Raw genomic sequence first — 14,614 nt, forward strand, 5'->3', positions numbered from 1 at the left:
CGAGAGACGTCTTCTGGACACGGCAGGAGTGTTGGTCCACAAGACTTTCAACAGCACTGCTGTCAGCACAAGACCACACTCCGCTGTCTACTACATCCTGACATGGAGGGAGGAAAGGTTCACAAGGCCCCACCCCTAGCTGAAGAGCTACAGATAGTCAGTGGGAACCAAGGGAGGGAAGGATGGAGGGGAGATGAGTTCCCCACGGAGACAAGCCCCAAGAGGTTCCCAAGCCTATGTGATCAGCCATAAACTCATGTGTATACAGCCGGCACTAATCAGGCTCAGTAGGGCTTTCTTTTCTTTTCTTTTTTTGGTTTGTTTTGTTGTTGTTGTTGTTGTTGTGTGTGTGTGTGTGTGTGATTATAAAGGAAGATGACATGAATTTGAGAGAAGAATGAAGGGTAGAAATTACGTAAATTCAGTGCAGTCATGTATAAAATTCTCAAAAAAAAAAAACTACAAAACAGACAGGATTGTACTGAAAAAGTATTCTCAAAAGAATTTCTGGTAGCAGGGTGAGTTACGTGCTAACTTACACAATACATATAAACACTTTTAACCACCTGGTTATATATTGGAAGGGCTTCCTTCAGTTACTATATAGGCTAAACTGTGATCATAGCAAGAGAAAATAAATGTGCTTACTCATCCAACTCGTCTTCACTTTTTGAACTGTCAGCATAGAGGTACTTGCTCATGTCCACAGGTCTCAGGTTTTTTCTTTTTGTCGACTGAGGTGGAGAATCCTTTATCATGACACAGGTTTCAGGCTCATCAAATGGGTTCCCATGCTGTGGAGTCTGCGCACCTTTAAAGGGATTACAGCTGTTATTATAGAAAGATTCTTCTGGTCTTTTAGGTGACGTTGTTTCAGTGACTGGTTCTATAAAACAACAGCAAAAGGCAGGTTAAATTAACAGCATATGACATTTTGAATGTTGTCAAAACCAGGCTGTCTTGAATTAATGAACTATGAGGTTCAGTGAGTACAAAATCAACAATGAAACGAGAATATATTTTTGAAGAGCTAGGAACTCTGAAGCCCAACAAAACCTAAGCTGTAGGATTTCTGCTACTTCCTTAGGACAAGACCTCTTGAACACTGTCTTGTGGCAGCCTTAAAAAGACTGGTTTTGTTTTAAGTTATGCAGTGTCTGTGTATGTGTGTGCAGGCGGATTTGTGCACCTGAATCAGACCCCCTAAGGCTGGAGTTACAAGTGAGACTCCGGAGATGGTGCTATGAAATGAAGGGGACATGCTCTTAACCTCTGCGTTCTCTCCAGCCGTCCGCATGACAGTGTTTGAAGTGTCTAATACCAGTATGATAGCATATAAACTTCAGAAGTTTTAAACTACTTGGGAGTGCAGAATTAGTGTTTTTCTCACTACAAGAACCTGCCAACCCAAATTGAAGCACAGTAAATTTGATTTTTAAAAGAACATAAAAATGGATTGTTTTTTTGAAAAAGTATACTTGGTAGCTCTACCAGCATATACCATCTAGGCAGGTATTGAAACATTCACTCTGGTCTGTATACAACATACACTCGTGTATATCACTGATGGGGAGAGCACACGGGGATGAAGACAGGGCCTTGTATATTCTACCACTGAGCTATTTCCTATCCAGCTCTAACCTCAGTCTTTCAGAGCCAATAATCTTGAATCTATCAACAAGAACAGCATAAGGAAATCCAAACGGAAATGCTGTATTAATGCATGCTTGGTGGGGCCGGGGATTTAGCTTAGTGGTAGAAAGCTTGCCTAGCAAGCACAGAAACCCTGGGTCCGGTCCTCAGTTCTAAAGAGAAAAAGCATAAGAGGGAGAATGAAATCATGATGGTAAGCTCACAAATGTGCTATACTAAACTCCCTTTTAAAACACTCAAATTTTAATTTGAAAACAGGATTGAACACAGTTTTGGTGGTAAAAAAAAAAAAAAATCAGGATTTTCCAGAGTGGAGCAAGTCAAAAAATAGTATATTAAACATAATTTAAATTATGCCAGAAAACTCTTAACAATATATTTGAGAAGAAAACAGAAAATCCATTACTGAAATTCTGAAAAGTAACTGGAAGGCTCAGTTGGGAGTGCTTGGTGTATGAGCCTGGGGCCTGGGTTTAGATCCCCACCGTCTACATGGCAGTCTCAATATATAACCCCTGGGGTGTGTGGGGCCTGGGCAATGGAGACAGGCAGATCCCAGGGACTGTCACTCTAGCCTAAACTGTAAGCTCTAGGTTGGAGACCCTGTTTTCAGGAAAATAAAATAAAAAATAAAAATAAGATGGAGAGCAATAGAAGAAAATGTCTAAGTTGACCTCTGCCCCTCATCTATTACCACTGCCACAACTACAATAAAGAAAACTATGATTGTCTTATAAGTAACATCTCAAGCAATTTAATCAATTATTACTTTGAAAAACTCTCCAGGCCATCTAAAATGACTTCCTGGAACTCTGTGTTTGCACAGTAAGCGCTTAACTGCTGAGCCAGTGCTGGGGCCCCTCCCCCTTTAGAAGAGTAATGCATTTGTATTTTATGTATTTGATTATTTTCCCTTAATGCATGTCTATGTATATAAACACACACACACACACACACACACACACACACACATGACTTGTATGCCTGGTGCCCTTGGAGGTCAGAAACCGAAGGTTTCAAGCTGCTGCGTGGGCGCTGGGAACTAAACTCAGGGCCTCCTATTCAGTAGCAGCGCGTGCTTGGCCGCTGAGCCATCTCTCTAGCACCATTTCTGTTTCTGAAATGGGAAGGTTTTTACCAGCCAAGCCAGCTTCAATCTCCTGGGTTGAAGTGACCTTGCTTCTGCCTCCCAAGTAGTTCTCACTGTAGACACAATCTACCATGTTCTAGGCTCAGCTTGAAATTTTTATAATTTATGGTCAAACAACTTATATTTTAGAAACTAGCCTAGAAAACTTATTTTGTCTTTGCACTGAAGAAAAGAAAAGAAACCTAAAACAAAAACCCTGAGCTAATAGTCTGTTTGTAAGGCTCCTAGCAGTGAGATCAGGACCTGTTCCTGATGCCTAGAGGGCCTTTGGGAGCCTGTTCCCCATGCTGAATTACCCTGCCCAGCCTTGATGGAGGGGGAAGAGCTAGGTCCTACCTCAACTTCATGTGCCATGCTTTGTTCAAGCCCATGGGAGGCCTGCCCCTTTCTGAATGGAGGTGGAGGAGGAGTGGATGGGGAGGGGGTAGATGGAGTAAGGGAGAGGAGATAGGAGGAAGAAGAAACTGTAGTAGGTATGTAAAATGAAAAAAAAAATGTCAATTAAATAAAATACAATAAAAAAACCCGAACTAAGATTCTTATATCATGGTGAAATAACTGTAAGTATAAAATAATTCATAAAATTGTTATAAATACTGAAATGAATTTAAATATAGCCAAAATTAGAGAAAAGATTCAATAATGGTGTATCTTTTGTAACATCATCATAAGATCAAAACTACTATAATTTCTATTATAATGTAAAGAAAGTATTTTCTGTTCTCTATATGGAAAGAGAACATGCAGTCTTTGCTCCTCAACTTTTTATTTTTAAATTTCAGAGCACAAATGCTTAAGCAACTGAAAACTGGTCCACATAAATCAACTTTCATTTCTACTTTCCATATAATAATTATAGCTGGGTGGTGGTGTAGGCCTTTAATCCCAGCATTTGGGAGGCAGAGGCAGGTGGATCTCTGTGAGTTTGAGGCCAGCCTGGTCTACAGAGCGAGTTCCAGGACAGGCTCCAAAGTTATACAGAGAAATCCTGTCTCTAAAAACCAAACAAAAGATTATAATTATAGAAACTGATCTGAGCATCAGTTATAAAACCCTAAGCAGAGAAGTAGCCACACTAACACAAACTGGACTCTACAATGCATGTGTATTTGTTTCTCAGAGAGAAAAGGAACATGAAGTTGGGTAGGTAAGGAGATGGGAATGATCTGGGAGGAGTTGGAAGATGGGAAATACATGTTCAAAATATATCATATGAAATTCTCAAAGAATGAGACTTTATATTAGGCATAGACTATATATTAGGCAAACTACAATGTACAATTTATCGACAACAGCCAGCCACAAAGAACTTCAGAGTATTTCACATGAACAGTAACAAACACAATGACTTTTAAATGGGTCACTGAAGCATTAGATATTTTTTAAAAAAAGAATGAAAAAAGAATTAAAACTGTGAAAAAAATCTAAACTACTACAATATATTTTTCTTCCACAAACACTTGTTTATTGACGATACAAATTTTGAATCAGTAAATAATTATTTCTAGGAAATGCTTATTCCAAAAATTCTAGTGGCATACAGTAAAGAGAATAATAGATGCTACATATTTTATTATCTTTATACATACAATTAAAAGCTTGGCTTACCATTTCCAAACAGAAATTAACACTCTTACATGTTATCACATGATACATTATGTGACTACTCTTTCCACAAAGTGGCTTCACATATATTCAGCAAAGTTACATATTTAATTTTGAAATGAAAAGCCCAAATGCTGGTATCTTCAAACACTTTTATAATATTTTTTGAACATACACACTCAAATCTATGCAATATATAATCAAAAGCAACATGTGTGCTCAAAAAGAGACATGTCCATTTATACAAGTTCACATCACTTCACTCCTTCGAGCCTTAGTGATCTAATCTACATAAACTGGTGCTTGAACTGATCGCCTCTGAGACTTGTACAAATTTACTGTACCATTTATTAATATTTTAAATATGTTCATTCTCTATGGCTCACAAACAAAATTAAACCTCAGTAATTTAAACTGACTACTCTGGAGCTCAGTGAGAAAGCAATGGGAGAGAAAGGATCGTAAAACGACACTGCCCGGGGAGCGGGTCCTGAAGCTGAGACTCCGCTTCCATCCTGACAGTCGCACGCACTAGAGCAGTCAAAAAGAAGTCAACAGCAGTCGATCGTTCTGGCATTTACTCCGAGCAAGGAGTTTAATTAAACAGCAGTCTCACTTCCTCAACAGCCCTTATTCAAGCATTAAGTTTAAAATGACTTGGTAAGAAAAATGATTTGCTTCTGGGACCCTCTTCCTCCTCCTGGGCTGCCTCGTCCAGCCCTGATAGGAGGGATGGGTCCGGGCTCATTGTAACTCCTTAGGCCGTGTTTGCCTGACATCTCTGGGAGGGCTGCTCTTTTCTGAAGGGAAATGGAGGAGGAGTGGATCTGGGGGAGAGGGGAGGTGGAGGGAAACTGTGGTCCGGGTGTACTACATGAGAGAAGAATGAATGAATGAATGAATGAATGAATGAATGAATGAATGAATGAATGAATGAATGAGATTTAAAGGAAAAAGAAAAATGACTTGGGGGGAAACCTTTCAATTTATTCCTTACAATATAGGAGTGTGTGTGTGTGTGTGTGTGTGTGTGTGTGTGTGTGTGTGAGAGAGAGAGAGAGAGAGAGAGAGAGAGAGAGAGAGAGAGAGAGAGAGAGAGAGAAACATGGCTGTGGTTCTTCCTTCTCTCCTCCATATTATTTATCACATACATACAATTCACTCCCACTACTGATTCTCAGCTAGAGATATGCAATTGGAAGGGGCTGCATGTTGGATGCCCTGGACACCAGGAAGAAACAACTAAATGCAGACAGAATGCACCCACCTCTGCTCAGTATCAGCAGGTCCCACACAGCGGCTTCATGTGATCTGCCCATCAATGAGGCTTTAGTATAACAACTAAGTAAAATACTGTTATCTCAATATTAGACCTTTACTATTTTTTTTTTTGGACAAACTGATAGAAAGGATTAATAAATGATCAGCTGCAAGTGTTATTAAATGCAATAATAATATAAACAACCACCTGTGAGAAAAAAATGTTATGCCCTCCCAGCTCAAGAAAACTCATCTCTACAAGGGTCCTTTGGTCACTGTCTACGAGCAGACGCTCCTCTGAAAAGGTGGAGCGATGCACTGATCTGTGAGAATAGCAACATGTCATTAGGATCCACTTCACTGCAAAGGAAGGGTGTAGACAAACATGTTACCTTCTGAGTCAGGATCTCCAAACGGATTTAATTCTGTTACATCAGGTTCATCAAATGGATTTGTATTCACAGTGGCCAAGTCCTTTTGTGAGTCATCCAAAAAGTTAAGTGTGTTGATAAGTTCTGAAATAAATGCATGTACGAAGTTCATCACAGTTATAATGAATCAAAAGTTTTGGTAATTCGTGAAATATTTTAATATAATAAAATTCACATTAATAATACCTGCAAATAATAAGACAGCATTTTATGAGTGGCAGAATGCCATTCAAGTATTTTGTAGTACACCAACATTTGAAAATAAACCAAAAGGAACAAATTTAACATGGGAATTTCATCAGAAAATGAACTATAGTAAAGAAACTTTCTATGTCAACTAAATTTGATGTTTGAGTGCTGCACAGACTTGTAGAAAAAGTCTTTTAAACAGCTATAGATGCAAATACTAAGTGTATGTACAATAGTAAGCTCAGTAAAGAGGTAACACACTGTGTGATTAAGAATACTCAGGAGGTGATCAGAATAACCCCTATCAAGACTCTGCTAATAAACTTGTTAGGATGAGGTCTGCTCTCTTGTTGCCTGGTGGTGCACTACAAATTACCACAGAGAACATTCAAGAAATGACACAGGACAAAGCTGGCAGCTCGGCAGACAGTCAGAGCGCAGCAAGTCACAGGCAACAGGCACCAGAAGCAGGAGGAGTAAAGCTTTAGACCTTCAGAGGAACTGGCTGATCTAGCTGAAGGCATATGTGCTTGCTTTATGCAGTCATCTGGATCTTCATCTAAGCTGCTCAGAGCATTCAACTGGTTTACAATCTCTGTAAACAGAAGCCAGTCAAGACAAACGTAAGGTCAGGGCACTTCACTAAAGAGCAGTAGAAGCATGCTGTTATCAAAAAGACAGGAGGGGTGAGATTAATCAATAGATACATTCAGAAATGTTACTTTGATGAACTATAACAAAGGTAAATAACTGGACATTATTGCAATCGTATTTTACTGTTAACATTTTTATTAGTATCATAATCACTATGTTAATAAACACAAAACAGTAACAATAAATAACATTAAAAGGTTTATACCGGATTTGGGAAACTCTTACAAAACAACAATAAGCACCTTCCGAGAGTCAATCACTATTTGTCTTGCAAAATTCTTAATTTAAATCAAAGATTTCAAGACTATATCTATCTGAATAAAGTACAAAGAAATTCTTCATGCTCAACTATGCTAAAAATCAGCAAGGAAGGATTGAGCAGGAAGTAGCTGCTATCTCCACCTACAGCACCTGTTTTAGGTAACGCTATCTACCCCAGGAGAGATAGCCCAAAGAGAAGGATAGAGAAGAAGACCACAGAACTCACTTGGTACATGAAAATTCTTTTTATACATGAATCATAAGCAAAACAAAAAGGCTTCACTGGGGTCACCTGTTTAGTCCTCGGCATTTCCAAACCTAAGCCTAGAAACAGATCCAGACCACTTTGTGGGAAATGGAGGGAAAGGAAATACACAGCAGATTTAATTTAATATCAATACCACTGTTCTTTAGCACTATAAATCTAAGTATGCAATACATTTTATTTGAACCAAATCAAAGAATACATGTTTGTAATAGGATTGCCTTTGTGCACTTATTTTTTGAACAAATATTTATTTGTCAGTCTGTACCAAGGCTTCTGCTTGGGACACAAGAATAAAAAGAAACAGACATTGTACTGTCCCCAGAGAACTTACATTCTATAAAGACACTAATGAAATACTGAAGCATACTTAATGAGTGACTCTCAGAATATTAGACTTCCAGAAATGTTATAGGTCTTTGAACAAAATTAATATGGAAAAAATCAATAAGCTTATCATCTTCCTATATCCAAATGAGAAAATATATTTTGTATGAGTAAAGCTGCCTTGGATAGTGAAAATAAACTATTGAAAACATGGAATAGACACAATTAAACACAACCCAACTCTCTGACCCTATCTGAAGAGCAGTGAAAAGGGGCCAACTTGTGTCTGACTAAAAAACTCTTTCCTTTATGTTATCATGCTCATACTTAAATATAAAATGTTTAGGGAACTGCAGAGATGGCTCAGCGGTTAAGCGCACTGACTGTTCTTCCAGAGGACCCAGGTTTAATTCCCAGCACCCACATGGCAGCTCACAACTGTCTCTAACTCTAAGATCTGACACCCTCACACAGACATACATTCAGGCAAAGCACCAATGCACATAACATAAACAAATTATTAAAAAATAAAAACTTTATTACATTTATTTACTTTATAGGGGCAGGGTAGATGTCATGGTATGCCTGGTGGAGGTCAGAGGGCAACTTGCAGGAGTTTGGCTCTCTTCTATCACGTGCGTCTCTAGAACTAAACTCAGACCCTGGGCTTGACAGCAAGCACCCTTCCCCACTAAGTCACGTTTCCGATCCTTATTGTGCTAAAAATATTCAAGAAAAATTTGAACACTAATTTTAGTTTTATTTGTGTGTGTGTGTGTGTGTGTGTGTGTGTGTGTGTGTGCGCGCGCGCCTGCGTGCGCACGCACACACAAGTCAGTGCAAAAGGCCACAAAGTCCAGAAGAGAGTGTCAGACACCCTGGACCTGGAGTTCCATCACATGGTTGTGGGGAGCCTCCAAACGTGGTGCTGGGGAACTCGGTCCCTGGAGAATGAGCACCTGCTCTAAAGCACTAAGCCATCTCTTCAGCCCACTGGGCTAATGGCTTTAAGTCTTACTCTGGAACTCAGGTAATGGCAATTCAGTAGGAAAATTCATTCACAAATCACATCCTTTCCTGCCTGCTAATCATCGTAAGACAGTCATTTCTGTAGAAGCGTGAGCTGGAAGAGCAGCAATGTCGAAGTGTTTACTAGTCATTACTGACCTTTTGACTGCTAGTTGTGTGATTTTTAAAATTCTGCAAATGATGAATTTTTAACTTTAAAAATGAGTAATAAAAAAAATAAATACTGCTAGCAGCTAAAATATATTAAGCAGTAAGGCTTTACATACATTATCAGTCAATCCTCACAAACAGCCTGTGGTGCTATTGTTAATGTGTAGTTCATCTTGTATATTAGTATTGTTTATTTGCCTATATTTCCAAATGTGCGATTACTTGGTTGAAAAAATTTTAAATAGACTCAAAGGCTTACAGTTTTCCTTACATAGCTAGGACATTTTAAATTATTTTAAGTTTATAAATCTAATCTCAAAGAGGATAAATCCACCACTAATTAAGCATCTAATAAGATCATAGTAAAATACTCAAGAATCATGGGCTTAGCCATCAATTTCAGATATGAATACTGTTCCATGGAGTTTTAGGTACAATATTGAGTATGTCCATATTTTATCAGAATGAGTCTCCCATAAAACTATATTATTTACATCATAACTTTTCTGAATGTTTCAAATATTTCCTCCCTCTCAGCATGCTTTTGGTAATATTTAAAATTAATGGTGACCATTTCTTCATTAACAACACAAAGCAATTGTTTTCTATGATGGCAAATTGGCCTTTCCTTTCAAGCCTCATGGATTTATCCTAAGCTTAAGTAAATCCTAAAACTTTTGCTTCCAGAATTTTTTCCTCATATTAATGGAATGGAAAGGTAATCATGATTATCTATACCCATGTTCTGTATATATAATATAAATAAATGTTAATCCAAAAATTTGTAAGTCTTCGAAGCAGCAGCACTTTTTAATCAAATACCTCTCTTTTCTGAGCTAGCATTTGTTCTAATGCCTTATGTTTAGGGGAAGGTGGAGGAACAAGGGAGCACTGACCATATGATGAGTGGTATCTAAGAGGTCACACCGACACTCAGTGAAACCAGAAGAGGTGACCATATGATGAGTGGTATCTAAGAGGTCACACTGACCACTCAGTGAAACCAGAAGAGGTGACCATATGAGGAGTGGTATCTAAGAGGTCACACCGACACTCAGTGAAACCAGAAGAGGTGACCATATGATGAGTGGTATCTAAGAGGTCACACTGACCACTCAGTGAAACCAGAAGAGGTGACCATATGATGAGTGGTATCTAAGAGGCAGTCAAAGGTTAGACCACTACCTGGGATTTTACTCACATTTGAGCTAACACAAGATGAAAGATATTATTATTAGTACCATAAAACAAAACAAAAAAATGGAGGACATTCCATGAGCATAAAGGAGGCAAAGGGAACCTGACATACTCGAGGAATAGAGGTGTGTGTGGCTCATGCCAGGGGTGGAGAGTGCAAGGTGCTGAGGCTGGCAAATGTTCAATCATGAACACTTCTGTGATCCAACTGGAAAACATGAACTCTGCTCCGAGAGCTCTGGGCAGCCAATGTAAGATGCAATGCACACTTTACAAACCGGCTGGTGTTTGGGCGACTGCAGAGAGGAGCCAGAGAGGAGCCTGGCACTGGTACCGGAGCTACTTAGCTGGGAACAACCTGTGACACTTCCCATGAAGACATTCCAACTGGCAGTTGCTACGTGGGTCTGGAGCCTGAAATACTTAGCTTTGTTACACAGTTACTCTTCTGATAACTTTTTTCTTTCCTCCAAATCACCTATAATAAATGTTTCTTTTTATAATGGAAAAAGTTAAAAGCCGCAGTAAGATTTGCAACAAAAAGTTATTGGAATTTTTTTTTTAATGGAAGATGTTCCCAGGAAACATATCACTGTGGCCCAGTACATTTATGCAATACTTTATTACATATTAAAGCCTTCTTGTGCTGAGAATTTACATACTTAGAAAATGTTAACAATGCTGTGGAATAGTACAGGAAAAAAGTCCACCCTAGACTGCTGCTCGAACTGAGCCACAGTCACAGAGAAGCACTTGAGCAGTGTACTGGTCTTCACTGCTGCACACTGCTGCAGCTGAGTGTTAGAGCAGGCAAGCGAAGCAAAGGGGCAAGGAGTCTGGGACTTGGCTTTACTGATAGAAATTTTACAAAGATACAAATTGACCAACAGATAATCACACTGAGAAGGGGAGAATGGGGAGGCAGCAGGAGGAGTAAGTGGCTGTCTCCTTTTCAGAAACCCTGTAGGTGATTAAAGGAAAAGAGAACCGGCCTAGAGCTCGGGCATACCTGAGAATCTTGCATCATCCTCATGCTTCTCTGAGTATAACTAGATTCAGTAGCAATATATCTTATTTTAAGATAGTCCAGAATAGTAACACTTCAACTTCCTGGCAAAGATCAAGGTCAAAAAGATGTCACTTTCCTCAAAGGCTAAGCCTGTAAATATTTGATTTATGGATACATCTAACAGGTTTAGTAATGCTGTATTTTCAGTCCCACAGCAAACCATAGTGGGGAAGGCAGGCAGAGGCTGCTTTAGCAGGCAGCGGCTACTGGGCAGGCATTCTCCTTACACCTTCCATCCCACCCCTCTCCAGCTCCCTCCCAATGGCTCATATACATGATTAAGTTGTCCCCGCCCTCAAATACAAGTCCCTCAACCTTTATTCCATGTTCGTTTGGCAAGTCTCTCTTAATCTCAAATAGCACACCTTCAAAACATAGACATCTGTGAATTTTTTTTTTTTTGTGTGTGTGTGTAGCCCCAGAAGCCAGAAGAGTGTGTTGAATACCCTGGGGCTGGAGTCACAGGTGGTTATGAATTGCTGCCTGACTTGGGTGCTAGAAACTGAACTTGAGTCCTTTGGAAGAGCAAGCGAGTGCTCTTAACTGTGAAGCCATCTCTCCAGCCCCAGTAGGCTGGAGACTTCCACCTCTCCTCAACCTTCGACTAACTGCAAGCTCCAGTCACCCCTCTCCACACACACCTTTACTCCTCCTCACAACTCTGCTCTAAGGCTGCAAGTGTCTGTGTGCATCTGTGTGTTTTGGAGTCAGGGTCTCACTATGTAGCCCAGGCTTTTCTTGACTTTGCAGTGATCTTCCTGCCTTAGCCTCCTGGGTGTTGAGGCTGCATGTGTGTGCCACCATGCCTGGCTCTCACCAATGTAAATTCTAATTGGCAATTCCGGATAAATTCTGCATTTTATTTGACTTCTGAATAAGCAGAAATAATCATTCACACCATGAAAATATGTTTCCCTTTTAGGATGCCCTATCTCCTTTTTCCCTAATCCCGTGGTGACTTCTAAGATTTACTCTGCCTCTAACTACTGTATCCCCTGGGGGCCAATTGCCAGCTTCATTCTTTCCCCACTCTCAATCCTCCCTTTTTCTTGGCTTAAGAACATGCATAAATAAAGAGAATTCTCAAATGTGTGCTGAGTGCTATTCACATAATGAACCTAGAAAATACCCTTATATACTTAAAATAGAAAAGATGGAATTCAGCAGCTGTCTATGTCATGGTCATCTTACATTTCTAACACCTAACACTGTTCTTATTGTATGGAGCAAGTTTTATTTTGTGAATGAATGCATGAGAATCATCACACTTCACATCATAATTATTAAGGCACAGAGATAAAAGATCTATTTTATTTTTAATTATAGAAAAAGTGTGCTTTACTTACCTATATATTTATCTCTATGTATAATATTTGTATGTGTATATAAATATAATACCTACCTATATGTATATGTTTACATGTATGTGAATATGTGTATGTAATACACACATACATCATTAACGTATCATTTATCTTTAGAAATGTGGTTTAAGCCACCACCCTGGTGTCTTAAAGCAACTAATTTAATTTCTCATGGTCCTGGATTTGACTGCACTCTGTATGGACTAACTATACCCAGCAGCATATTTCACTGCAGTCAGATGATGGATAAGGTTGTTTTTTCCATGTGTTTGTTATTTTAGTCGATAAGACTAGAACAAGGGATGTATCTAGGCATCTGCTCTTTCAGTGGACTTCCCATAAGGAGTCCTGCACCCTCTAAGCAGAGCAGAGTCAGCTTAGGTAGACTTGTTATATGGCTGATAGTTTTCTCTATGGGCCTCAGCAGAATACTCACTGTGCAGCAGTGGTACAAATGATAGAGGAGTAACCAACCACTTGTTTTTACTGGATTTAAGGCCTGCTCCATGAGACAGAACCTGTTTTTGATACTGTTAATGAAACCAAGAACGTGAGACTGCACAGGTAATGGGCTGTAAGGGAAAACCTACTATTATTCTCCTAAGTGAGCCTAGAAATAAAATGACTCCTAACAACATATCGCTATTCCCATGGATGAGTGCTGCACTCCATTCTCATTGAAGAAGATTCTTGCAGTAGAGGATAATTAACATAGAGACCCACAACTGGACAATGTGCAGAAAGTAGGAGACTCTGGAGCACGCAATCCTAACTGGCAGGTCTTTCTCACATTGCTCCCCTGAAAACTCATCCAACTATGGAGAAGAGGATACAAAGATGGTGAATGACTCCAAGGAAATAGCATTTTACAGACACAACAGGGCTGATGCACATATGAACTCCAGACAAAATCCCAGAACAGAAAAGGGGAAATAGAAACCAAATCTTATCTCTAACCAAGAAGCTTTTGGCAACTGATAGCTTCCAGGAGAGGGAAAACCAGTTTTCATTATGAAGTAACACTGAGTATATCAACCATACTCCAGGGCAGCCCTCATGCTCATGACCAGTTGGCCAATACAAAACAGACTTTACTGTGGGAACAGGGGAAGGATCTAAAAAGGGTTGGGGGAGGATAAATATGATCAAAATGTATTGTATGGAAAATTTAAAAAACAACTCTATTCTGGAAACATTACTAGATATATGTTTCGTGCCTACTGCTGTTTTCATTCTGTTGGCTTTGTTGATAGAGACGTGTGCAGTGTAGACTGTCCTCAAACCTGTCCTCCTGCCTTTATCTCCCCAATGCTAGAACTGGAAGCAAGGGTTGCTGTTCTAGGCTCGACTACTGTTTTCTAATCTATGAATTATTCATTTATTTTCTTAATATTTTATCTAGTAAGATTTAATTTTAATAAAAATCTAATTCATTAATTTTTTTGTTTCATGGCTATTAGAGATGGTCCTTGACTTCTATTGAGTTTAAATTTCCATAAAGCCATTGTATATTCAAAATGAACTTAACCTAAATTACCACATCACAGCTTACCAGCACAGCACACTGCAAAGTACTGGCTGTTCACCCTTGTAATGACACGGCTGACAGGGAGATGCAACTCTCAATAGTTAATCCTGCTGACCTATGCATCTGACCTAGGGCAAAACCATGCTATCTTGATTATTAAATCTTTACAATAATCTTAAAGCTGGTGTTACTATAATCATTATTAATTTGTTTTATTTCCCCTCATCCACCCTCCCCCCGCAGATTTATATGTTCTCAGGTTCTTTGTATATTTTAAAATCAACTTTTTAATTTTATATTTTATTTTATTTTGATATTTAAAAATATCAAATATTTTAATAAATATCAAATATTTTAATAAATAAAATATTTTATTTTAAAATCAATTTTCTGGGTTTGTTTTAAGCCCTGCTAGGATTATAATTGGCCTTGAATTTATAGGTTGATTAGGGAAAAGCAATAATTTTGATTCTCAAATCTAT

The 14,614-nt window shown here is 38.9% G+C and overlaps 1 protein-coding gene across 50 annotated transcripts in view; it reads right to left on the reverse strand.

Moving 5' to 3' along the window:
- Window positions 1-14,614, reverse strand: part of Ehbp1 (EH domain binding protein 1) — a 342,848-nt gene that overhangs the window by 143,812 nt on the left and 184,422 nt on the right. For 15 of the 50 annotated variants that reach the window (XM_042285564.2, XM_076546069.1, XM_076546073.1 and 12 more), the window contains exons 8-10: window positions 6,779-6,883; window positions 6,061-6,183; window positions 649-886 (exon numbers count right to left, since the gene is read on the reverse strand). In XM_042285564.2, the coding sequence (XP_042141498.1) occupies window positions 649-886; window positions 6,061-6,183; window positions 6,779-6,883 (466 nt within the window). The remainder of the gene's footprint in view (window positions 1-648; window positions 887-6,060; window positions 6,184-6,778; window positions 6,884-14,614) is intronic. The other 35 variants (XM_076546109.1, XM_076546111.1, XM_076546104.1 and 32 more) reach the window with 3 other exon arrangements.

This window comes from Peromyscus maniculatus, chromosome 10 (assembly GCF_049852395.1).
Source record: "Peromyscus maniculatus bairdii isolate BWxNUB_F1_BW_parent chromosome 10, HU_Pman_BW_mat_3.1, whole genome shotgun sequence".
Lineage (NCBI taxonomy): Eukaryota > Metazoa > Chordata > Mammalia > Rodentia > Cricetidae > Peromyscus > Peromyscus maniculatus.